The sequence below is a fragment of the Lathyrus oleraceus genome, chromosome 5 (genome assembly GCF_024323335.1).
Source record: "Lathyrus oleraceus cultivar Zhongwan6 chromosome 5, CAAS_Psat_ZW6_1.0, whole genome shotgun sequence".
Classification (NCBI taxonomy): Eukaryota; Viridiplantae; Streptophyta; class Magnoliopsida; order Fabales; family Fabaceae; genus Lathyrus; species Lathyrus oleraceus.
The window spans coordinates 195,950,044-195,961,621 of record NC_066583.1 but is presented as its reverse complement, the minus strand read 5'-3'; the positions used below and the strand labels follow the sequence as shown (position 1 = coordinate 195,961,621).

Genomic DNA, 11,578 nt, shown 5'->3' with positions numbered 1-11,578 from the left:
CTTCCATGACCATGTTTTGATATATCTACGCTTGCTTACCATGTTCATCACCATTAATCCTTCCATTTTCATATTTGTTTTTCTTATTTAAAAATATTTTCTTCGTCTATAAAATTACCCAAAAATATTTTTCACTTTTCTTAACGTTTTATTTAATTTTATATAATTTTTATTTTCGTATTTTTTTAATATTAATATTTTATTTTAATTATTTATTCTAAATGGTCCATTTTAACACACTTTTTTTATTGATTATATTTTTATGACTTAAAATTATTGTTAGCATTTGATTTTTGTGATGAAGGTTGACCACTGTCTCATGGTCAACCTGACATTTTCTTGGAATTTTATTTTGCATTTTCAATTTATTTTGGATTTATTTTTGACCTAGTTTGGTTGGTTGACTTTTAATTTGACTTTTGTTTTATTTTAATTAATTCGCGTACCAATTTTAATTATTTTTAAAATATTTTTAGGGGATGATGATGTCATAACCCCACCTCATAATTTTTTTGATTAATTTTCAATTTATTCTTGATTTATTTCTAACCTAGTCTTATTAATTGACTTTTGGTTTGACCTATGTTTTGTTTTAATTAATTCACGTGCCAATTTTCATTATTTTAAAAATATTTTTGGGGGATGATGATGTCCTGACCCCACTTTATTTAGTTTAATTTTTTATAATTTTCTTGATTAATTTGCTATTTATTTGTTATTTTTTAAGTTGACTTGAAATTTCAGTTGACTTCTTTATGATCGATGTTTGACTTAGAGATTGCTTATGGTAATTGAAGAGATCTTTTGATCCTCCCTTGTTCATCTCATATGCCATGTATTAGAGGCCTTTTACCTTGATTTTATTTGGTCCTTACCTCATTTCCTGATTAAATTATTCAGTGGACCCTTCGTGTGCATATTTTCATGCATTTGATTCATCTGTTATCTTTTATACTTGTTTCTCTCATTCATGCTTTCTATTGCTTGATTATTTAACATGTTCATACTCCCATGCATTGTTTAAATGCTCCATTATTTGATTCTTTGGTTTGATTATATATTGTTTATTTATCCGATCTGATTGATAACTGTTGCCTACTTGTATGATGTATGAGGCATATATTCTTATTGTTTGTTTGCCATGAACAATCCCAATTCATAACAAATTTACCCCTCTCCCATAAAGTGTATAATATTTATTTCTTTATTTATTTAGTCACCTGTTAATACAAGAATTAAAAACGAACATCTGATAACCATTTCAAAATAAGATCAAAAGCTCGATCCAACATCGAGTAATCATTTTCAAAACTTAACAGAACCAACACGCATTCATCCATCCTCTTGTAAGTCGATTGCCTCAGGCCTCGCCATCTACCTGTAAGTCGATTGTCTCCGGCATCGCCATCTACCCTTATCCGTAACTCCTCTCCGCGCTCCATCCGTCGACTCTTGTTCCGTTTAGGTAGCACCCATTAGGTAGAACCCTTTGTATGATAACATAGGTAGAATTCCCTTATTCTTTGCATGCTAACATTAGGTAGATGTTCCCCTTTGTAAATCCTAACACATAGGTCCATATTGCATGACAACTCTAGAGAAGAGCTTCCCCACTTTTAGACCTTCTGTGCGTCTCCGGTCTTGTGGCATGTCAGTCCGTTCTATTGCAAAGAGGTAACTGCCTAAGACTCGATTCAGCGAGCTGCGACACCTACTGCTAGGACGTTGAACACACTGCCCACCCTCCTTTGACATAGCTGGTGTCCTCTTTTGTAAGTCCATGTTCAGATGGCAATCCTTAACCCCTAGTTAGTCGAACTAAGTTTTGCTCTGATTCTCATTCCAGATGAGATACGTAGGCATAAGACGCGACGTCTTACCGAGCACACTTCTCTTTAACCCATAGGTAGCCGAGCTACGAAGACTCTGATTCTCATACTCAGATGAGATACGTAGGCAGTGGATGCGACATCCTTGCGAGTCATTTTATTTTAACCTTCCTTTTAGTAAATAGAACTTTAGATATACCTACATCCTTTAGATTAGAACAACACTTATGAAAAGGGATCCCTAGGAGTACCTAAGATGTTTTGGATGCTTAAAACCTTCCCATTGCATAACCAACCCCCTTACCCAGATCTCTGACATTTTTACTAGTTTTTGATTCGATAAAACTTTTAGGTTTTTGTTCGCTTTCTAACCATTCCTTTGGATAAATAGAAGTGCGGTGGCGACTCGACTTGTATGGTTTACCTTAGATTTAGTCAATATCTCTAATGGTAACGAATACCCCGCTACAATATTCAACATAAATATTGAGTTGTAATCTCCAATCACAGGTTGTGTGATTGAAAAGAAAGTGAGTATGTTCTCATGTTTAGGGGAAACCCTAAATAGAAAGTCATTGGGCAGTGCTAGGAAAAGACATTGAACAACATAGGATTTGTTGTTGCTTGTAAGACTAAGAGTCTGTTTGAATTAGTTTTTAAAAACTATTTTTTAATTTATAAAAACTTAAAAATAAAAAATCTGTTTGAATGACTTGTTTTAAAAAATATTTTTACAAAACTATTTTAATTTTTCAGTTTTCAAAACTAAAAAACCAAAACAATATAAATATGTTTTTACTTTTCACTTTCAAGTTTTGCTTTCAAGAATCAATAAAAAAATACTAACACTACGCCAAAAATGACTTTTAACAGCGCATCTTAGACAGCGCTTTTAAAAGAAAGCGCTGTCTAAGGTTAAAATTAAAATAAAACACGGAAAATGTTCCAAAAAAATAATGAAAGGGCTGTCTAAGGGGGGGTCTTAGACAGCGCTTTCTAAAAGCGCTGTCTAAGACCCCCTCTTAGACAGCGCTTTTAGAAAGCGCTTTTAAATATAGACCTTAGTCAGCGCTTTTGATAAAGCGCTGTCTAAAGTCTTTAAATTACACATTTCAAATTTCTCAAAATAAAATAAAAAATAATCACAGGAGCTACGAATTTGTTGGGAGTTTGTATGAACGAACGATTGAACGCCAAATTCTCGCCCCCCCCCCCCCCCCCCCCCCCAAGGTTCTTTCTTTCTCTCTTTCTTCTCTCAATTTCCCTTCAGTTAGGTTAGGGTTTCCTCATTTCCCCCAATTTCTCAATTTTCTCTCAATTAGGGTTCATTCTTGTTCTTCTTCTTGTTCTTTTAGATGTCTACTTGAAACAGAACCAACTGGAGGAGAGGGTCCTCAGGTCAAGATCTGAGGCTTTTTTTGGCTTTTCCTTTTCCACAAATTAGTTTAAAAGATGAGCGCTTCTAGGTTTATCAAATGTGTTACTGTTGGTGATGGAGCTGTCGGCAAAACTTGTTTGCTTATTTCATACACCAGCAATACTTTCCCCACGGTTTGTTCTTTCTTTTTTTATTTTTGGCTGTTTGGATTGTGTTTTCTATGGGGACTGTGCATGTAAATTATGATTTCAAGTGCTGCATTGAAATGGATATAATGTGAGATTTTGTTTTGATTATGATATTGATGTTTTGATTATGTTGGATTTGTTTTTTGGTTGGAAACAGGATTATGTGCCGACAGTTTTTGACAATTTCAGTGCGAATGTGGTTGTTAATGGGAGCATTGTTAATCTGGGTTTGTGGGATACTGCTGGTAATGTTTTGTAATTTGATTTCTATTTCTCGGGTTCTACTCTATGGTTTGGAGGTTCTTTTTGGATTATTGTTTTTATTTGTGGAACAGGACAAGAGGATTATAACAGATTAAGACCATTGAGTTACCGTGGTGCCGATGTTTTCATATTGGCTTTCTCTCTCATAAGCAAGGCTAGTTATGAAAATGTCTCCAAAAAGGTGCTTGCTTGCTCCCATTTTGATATGGTGTTCCTTGTCGAATTTTTACTCTATGAAAACTTGCTAATATGTTTCATGTGTTTGTTTCATTTTCAGTGGATTCCAGAGTTAAAGCATTATGCACCTGGTGTCCCCATAATTCTGGTTGGGACAAAGCTTGGTATGTTTGTTGCTGCATAATGTGATATTCATATGCGGATGCCGTTTTCTCTATATTTATATATGGTATTAGTCATGGTTTATGTTTAGGTGAAATCATATAGGCCCATGCATTTTATGATCAACAAATATTGACGTTTTAAATATCCTTGGCTGTTTCTTTTAGACAATATGGCTTTAGTTTGTGGAACTTTTGACACAGGTAGAGTTGGAAAAAGAAAGCGGAGCCCTTCTTTCACTTTTGCCTAGGCTTTTTATGATGCAATTCTTTGACATTGTTAGAATACAACAACAGCAGCCAAGCCTGATCCCACAAGTGGTTTGAGTAACAAATTTTCAATTTTGGATGAGTTTTAGTTAAAAGTAGTGTTTGTTTACTTTTTATATAAAATAGTTGCATATCCAGTGATTTGTTCGCAACTCAAAAAGTCTAAGTTTGCCCATGCTTGGGTGAAAAAAGAGTTATCAAAGCTATTATTAGGTTCTTTTACTTAACCATTTAATTAGTAAGACTAAATAAAACAAATCACACGAGAGAATCTTGCTAGGCTTGTGGAATAGTGGGTGTTGGGCTATTAGAGTTTGTAAATAAACACTGATGGATGGAACTCCAAAGTTATTTGGTTTGAATGGAACTCAAAATATTTAAAGTAGAGTAGGTCTTTTTGCCTCTGAAGGAATGGTTCATTTGACTTCTTTGGAAGTGGCATGTAATTTTCTTTTGTTTTCTCCATTTTATTATTAGTCTGCCACTATTTTTTTTTGTATCTCATGTCGATTCTCATTAAAAATCAGATATTTATTTTGGAACTAAAGATGGGAAACCAGCGGATACTTTGTCGCGAAAACACTCATATGTTCTGCAGCCGGTAACTGGGAAAGCAAAGTACTCAAAGCTGCATTCGAGTGAAGTTGCTGATAGCAAACAACCATTGCAGACGGCTGTTGTGAATTTGGATGATGTTACAATCAGCTTATCTAAGGTTCATTTGTTGTTTCTCTTTTGGTCATTTTGTTGTGTGAGATTGTCATCATTTTTTAGGATAATCTTTGCATTTCTGTCTTTGCAGGATGGATACAGAGATATGATGAAATTAGCAGACAACTTCGCTACATTTAATCAACGTCTAAAGTATGCTCATTTCCGTCCACTGGTGCCAGTAAAAGCTGATTCCAGGTCTTGGTGGAAGTATGCTTACAGAGCTGTATCCGATCAGATGAAAAAGGCAAGGTATTTAACTTCAATTATATTCACAGCCTTATACATTACTTGTCAACTGCTAAGATTTTGATTGTTAATTACTGTAATAGGGTTATAGATAGAGAAGAGGAGAAAGGTTACATATGGAAAATGGGAGGAATATGAGGTGTGTGTTGAGTGTAATTCGGGTTGACATGTTGTATGTTATTAGGCAAAGAAATAGCATCTCTGACTATTTTCTGCTCTAGGATTACTCTCTGTTGTAATTTCTTTTTAATGTATGATATACAAATTTGCTTTTATAATTGTAAAGTATGCAGTAACTTCAGAACATGTTTATTCCAATGAAAGCGATATTCTTTTTATAGGAAATAGTCCATAAAGATACTTCATAAATTGAGGGATTAAGAAATAAAATAAACATAAAATTGTGTGAATATTTTCAGATGTCAATATTAGAGCTTTGTGAGACCTGATGATGATTGTTGATCTTTGCTTGTCATGTTTGGATGTTTATACTTCATACTTCTTGGACTAAGGTTATTATATTTCTGTCAATGGAAAAATGTCATGGGAGCAAGTTTTAAGATACACAAGGTTGCAGAAGAGATATATTTCTCTCTATGCTTCACTGCTTAAGTCTGATCCCAGTCAGGTTACTATTAGCGGAAGCAGAGAGATTGAAGATCTAGATCGCGAACTTGATATTGAACTTATACTGCAATGGAGGTATGCTGCTATTCTGGGTTATTTGTTTTGCATGCTGATATTATCATGTAAGAATCATGGTGTACGACATTCATTGGTTGATCCAACTATAACACCAAAACTATATTCGTGTACACTCTGTATACACTTACATTAATTACTAATTTATTATATGGGGATGATAAGCGGTCATTTGAAGGTTGAACATTTTTGGCCTGTTTGACTTTTTTATCAAGTCACATTGCAAATAGTAAATGCATTAAGCACTATTGGTTCAAAATTGAAATAATGTTTTTGCTTGGGTTTTATGTCTCTCTCCTTACTCCCTTCCTTCTTTTTTTTAGTGTCACTAATTAATCATAAGTTTATTAGAAGTGTTGCAAATGATGGGTTGTAGCTGAGACGTCAGCTATTTTAGTGATGCTTTCCATACTAATTTTGATTGTAAAAAATAAGTAAGAGTAATATTGTATTGTATTGCTTGGGTTTTATGTTTATTGCTGTTTGTAGAATGTTGGCGCACAAGTTTGTGGAGAAATCAACGAAGTCAAATCTTAATGCGAGGAAACAGAAAGTGGGGAAATCTTGGTGGTCATTTGGATGGTGTGGAGTCCTTTCTAGAAATACTTTCAATTTAATATTTCAGCCATTAAATTTGGATTTTACTTTAGTTTTGACTGTGCTGCTCACCTATAATCACATACACTGTTAGGAACGGTAACTCTCCTAAAGAGGAAACCGAGGAATTCAATTTCAGTGAAGAGGACTGGAACCAGTTAAATAAAATGATCGGGTATAAGGAGGGTGATGATGGGAAATCGGATGTAAATAGCAAGGCAGATGTTGTTCATAAATTTGTGTAATTAATGTGTACATTTGTAGTATATGTTATGACTTGTAAATGTGTACATAAATTTGTATATATTTTGATACATTTAAGGCAAAATTGGTTTGAATTGGTATATATATATATATTTGTTAGCCAAAAATTGGTAGGAAAAAGGCCAAAATGGCATATATAAAATGTGATAATTGTCTGTCAAAATCTGGTTGAAAACAGGTAGAAATTCTGGTTTATAAACCTGGAAAAAATGTGGTTTAAAACAAAAGCTTCAAAAATTTTCGTATACCTTAGACAGCGCTTTTGTAAAAAGCGCTGTCTAAGGGGGGGATTAGAAAGCGCTTTAGGCAAAAGTGCTGTCTAAGGGGGGGGGGCTTAGACAGCGCTTTTTGAAAAGCGCTGTCTAAGGTATACCTAACAAATTAAAATAGGAGGGTCTTAGAAAGCGCTTTTGGCCAAAGCGCTGTCTAAGGGGGTGGGGCTTAGACAGCGCTTTTCAAAAAGCGCTGTCTAAGGTGTACCTAAAAAATTTAAAATAAGAGGGTCTTATAAAGCGCTTTTGGCCAAAGCGCTGTCTAAGGGGGAGGGCTTAGACAGCGCTTTTAAGATTTAAAAAAGCGCTGTCTAAACCTTTAGCAGCGGAGGTTTAGACAGCGCTTTAAAGCGCTGTCTAAGGCTAAAAAAAGCGCTGTCTAAGGTCTTGTTTGTTGTAGTGTAAAGAAAATATCACTTTTTACTAATGACACAAATGTAATTATATAAAACTTTTCTACAATTAAATTGATAAATTATCCTAGACTCTCATTTTACATATAATCAATTCTATCATACTTTTTCTTTTATTATCAACCATCAATTTATAATATATATATATATATATATATATTAGCTTTAATTATTTACGATTTATAAGACTGTACTTTTCTTAACTTCTTTTTGTTGTATAATATATTACAAATTAACTCATTATATTAAATATTTTATAATTGATTAAATTTATAAATAACTTTAATATAAATATTTTTATATTATCAATCAATCTATATTATTAAAAATACTTAATTATATAATAAACATGTTTGATTAGATATAAATTTTTCTTTAACTCTACTCTATAAATAAAAAATAATTCATTAGGAACTAAATGATCATAAAATCATTTCTGATTTTTTGTTATTTAATATAATCAAATTTAAAAATTAAATTATCAAAGAATTTTATCATCTTATTATTTTTGAAACAGTTTAAAAAAATTAAATAATCAAATATATTTTCACAATCCTAAAAACAGATTTTAAGAAATTGATTACCAAGCAACTTTTTTCTCATTCTCATTTTTAAAACAATTTTTTAAAACAGATATATATATACAAAACATATTTTAAGAACTAAAAATTAAAAGTCTTTCAAACAAGCCCTAATTGTACTAAATTATTAATAGTGAATTTTCTTTCTTGAGTTATAGACTCAGTCCCCAGACGTAGATGTAGTTTCACCAAACTGGGTAAACAACTATCGTGTTATTTACTGCCTTTCTGCTCCATCATCTAGTACTTGATATTATAGTGTTTCTAGTTTAACTCGTCGAACAAGTTGTTTAGAATATAGTGTTCGACATCTATCCCCTAAGGAACACAATTTTAATTGGTATTAGAGTCGACACTCTAGCCCGTTTGGTGAGCTCAAGGGAAGATAAATTATGCTTAAATGAACACAATGAAAGATATATGATCAGTCAATAAACCACCTATTTTGGATGCGCCAACTACGATTATTGGAAGTCCATGATGGTTTCCTTTCTCAAATCCATGGGTAACAAAGCATGGAAATCTATGATAAAAGGGTGGAAACATCTAGTGGTTACTTCTGAAGATGAGGAAGCTCTTGGAAACTCGAACACTTTAAATGCTATCTTTAATGGGGTAGACAAGAATATGTTAAGAATGATCAACACATGGTCAGAATCTCAAGAAGCTTGAGAGATTCCCAAAACTGTGGATGAAGGCACATCCAAAGTTCGTATGTTAAGGCTGTAACTTCTTACCATTAAGTTCGAGAATATGAGGACGAATGAAGAATAATCAGTATGTGATTTCCATATCAGATTACGTGATATTACCAACACCTTTTTTCCTTAGGTGAAAAGATGTGTGAAGAAAAGCTTGCCAGAAAAATTCTTAGAAATTGCCTAAGAGGTTTGATATGAAAGTAACTGATATTAAAGAAGCTCAGGACTTGAGAAATATTAAGATTGATGAACTCATTAGTTCCTTGCAAACCTCTGAGATGTCTACCAATGATAGATCAGAAAAAAAGAATAAAGTTATAACCTTTGTCTCCAATACTTAAGAAAATCATAGTGATAAAGAAGAAAGTTTGTTAGATGCTATAGCGCTTCTTGGGAAAATGTTCAACAACTCCTTGAAGAACCTAGATAGGAAATGGAGGAAAAATGTCAAAGACAAAGGGTTCGACATCAGCACAAGCAAATGGATTCAATGCTTTGAGTGTGAAGGGTATGGTCACTTCAAAACTGAACGTCTTACCTTCTTGAATAAACAGAAGCTATGATTATCAATCACCTGGTATGAATCTGACAGTGATAGTGATGAAGGAAATGTCAACAAAGTAATGGCATACATTGGTAAGCATGATGCTGAAAATGAGTCTTGCGATGAGGACCCATCTGATAAAGATATAACTATTTCGTTTAGGATTTTGATCACTAAGTGGGAAGAAGTCTTCATTGATTTAGAGAGGCAAAAGAAAATAATTAGTATTATTCATCAAGATAAATAACAACTTGCTACTATCATCACATGTCTGAAAGAAGGAATTTCAATGTTAAAGTCCAAACTTGAGGACACCATAAAACCTGGTGAGATATTGAATAAAGGCTTTGACATGTTAGAATAAACTATGGAAGAAGAAAATAAGTCAAGAATCCCAATAAAAATAGGTTTTGACTACAACCTTATGAACAAGAAGGGCCACATGCTTCAGCATTGTGCTCGACATGCTTATCCTCATTATAAGAATTTCAAGAGCTCCAATAGAAGATGTCATCACTGTGGTAAATATGGGCACATAAGACCAAATTGTTACAAACTGTATGAATATCATCAACCTCATCTTCAACCATGACTCAAAAGGAAACAAAAGATAGTTAAAACAAAGAAGGTGTGGAAACCCAAAATGGAAGTCACAAGTCTCATAACTCATACTTCCCATAGAGTGTCTTCTAGAGAATATTGGTATTTTGATAGGGGATCTTCCAAACATATGACATGGGGAAAGTCTTATCTTGAAGATCTAAAGCCTTACTCAAACGACTATGTTACTTTTGGTGATGGTGTGAAAGGTAGAATCAAAGGCATAGGAAAACTAGTGTATCATAGTATTCCTAACCTTGAGAATATGCTATTGGTAGAAGGCATGACTCCTAACTTGATCAGTATAAGTCAACTTTGTGATCAAGGTTTTAGCATAAGCTTTAACAAGTCAGAATATGTTGTCTCCAGCCAAGAGCAAAAAGTGGTTATGAAAGGCTCAAGGTCTAAGGATAATTTCTATTTATGATATCCCAGAGCAGAGAAGATCCCTTAACTTGTTTGGTGATAAAGTTCATAAGACCAAGTTGTGGCATTAAAAACTTGGCCAGCTCAATCTCAAGAGCATGAAGAATATTATTTATGAAGAAGTTGTAAAGGTAATTCCTAAACTCAAGGTTGAAGAAGGTAAAGACTATGGAGAGTTCCAAATAGGCAAGCAGACCAAAATACCCCACAAGAAGCTCCAACATCTTGCCACCATAGATGTTCTTAAACTTTTGCATATGGACTTAATGAGACCTATGCAATTAGAAAGTCTATGAGGGAAAATATATGTCTTTATGTGTATTGATGACTACTCAAGGTTCACTTGGGTAAAGTTCGTTATAGAAAAATATGACACAATCAAGGTGTTTAAAGAGCTATGTCAACTTCTTCAAAGAGAAAAAGGGATTGGGATAGTGAAAATTAGAAGTTACCCTGGGACAAAGTTTTAAAATTCTAAGTTCTTTGAGTATTGTGCTTCAGAAGGTATTGGTCATGAATTCTCAGCTCCTACCACTCCTCAACAAAATTGGATGATGTAAAGGAAGAATAATACACTTCAAGAATCATCCAGAGTTATGTTACATGTGTAACACCCCAGAATTTGCCCTCCTTATTCACGCATTCATTTTTAGGTCATTTAACATTAGATACATTGCATTTCATCATGTCAATCGGGATTAGCTCCAAGAAATTTGAACATCACTCAGGACACTTTGTGGGTTCTATTTAGATGATCAGTCAACACAAGGGAAAGACTTGAGTTACTTCCAACAGGGGTCTATTCGTCAGTCAAAACGTTAATCTTGAAGGAGCAAAGGTTTGTTCATGAGCTGTCATGCTCGCTAGGCGAAGCCCACGTGTTTTGAAAAAAAAAACGAAAAAAAAAACGATTTTTTTAAAATAAATAAATAAATAAATAAATAAATAAATAAAAAAAATATAATAGAAAAATCTTGGACTTGGACCTCTCTTATTTGAGCCCACAAAGCCATGAAAATCAGGTTATAAAAGAGGGAGAACAGACAGAAAAAGGAAGAGAAGCAAAACACTCTGAGGTTTCCTTGGAACAAAACCCTGGACAAAACCTGAAGAGAAACCTAGACAGAGAGAGTGAGAATTAATCTGCAGCAACCTCCAGGCAACTCTGAAAGGTTCATTCTGACTCACACACTTTCAGCTCAAGCAAACCCTAACATTGGTTTGCAAATCCAGCTGTGCCATTTGATTTCA

General features: G+C 33.7%; 2 protein-coding genes across 2 annotated transcripts; both read left to right on the top strand.

The window, feature by feature from the left end:
- Positions 1 to 3,183: 3,183 nt before the first annotated feature.
- Positions 3,184 to 4,035, top strand: LOC127082758 (rac-like GTP-binding protein RHO1). The gene is made up of 4 exons (XM_051022989.1): positions 3,184 to 3,380; positions 3,553 to 3,640; positions 3,731 to 3,840; positions 3,937 to 4,035. Exons 1-4 carry the CDS (start codon positions 3,282 to 3,284, stop codon positions 4,018 to 4,020), a joined length of 381 nt encoding a protein of 126 aa, XP_050878946.1. The 5' UTR covers positions 3,184 to 3,281; the 3' UTR covers positions 4,021 to 4,035.
- Positions 4,036 to 5,764: 1,729 nt separating this feature from the next.
- Positions 5,765 to 6,771, top strand: LOC127079662 (uncharacterized). Its single transcript, XM_051020042.1, has 3 exons — positions 5,765 to 5,929; positions 6,419 to 6,511; positions 6,621 to 6,771. Exons 1-3 carry the CDS (start codon positions 5,766 to 5,768, stop codon positions 6,769 to 6,771), a joined length of 408 nt encoding a protein of 135 aa, XP_050875999.1. The 5' UTR covers position 5,765.
- The last annotated feature ends 4,807 nt before the right edge of the window (positions 6,772 to 11,578 follow it).

Coding starts and splice junctions, on each gene's coding strand:
- LOC127082758 (XM_051022989.1), top strand. CDS start 3,282: ATGAGCGCTTCTAGGTTTATCAAATGTGTTACTGTTGGTGATGGAGCT. Junction 3,641..3,730: donor GGGTTTGTGGGATACTGCTG/GTAATGTTTTGT, acceptor TTTGTGGAACAG/GACAAGAGGATTATAACAGA. Junction 3,841..3,936: donor ATGAAAATGTCTCCAAAAAG/GTGCTTGCTTGC, acceptor TTTCATTTTCAG/TGGATTCCAGAGTTAAAGCA.
- LOC127079662 (XM_051020042.1), top strand. CDS start 5,766: ATGTCATGGGAGCAAGTTTTAAGATACACAAGGTTGCAGAAGAGATAT. Junction 5,930..6,418: donor GAACTTATACTGCAATGGAG/GTATGCTGCTAT, acceptor TGCTGTTTGTAG/AATGTTGGCGCACAAGTTTG. Junction 6,512..6,620: donor TCTTGGTGGTCATTTGGATG/GTGTGGAGTCCT, acceptor ATACACTGTTAG/GAACGGTAACTCTCCTAAAG.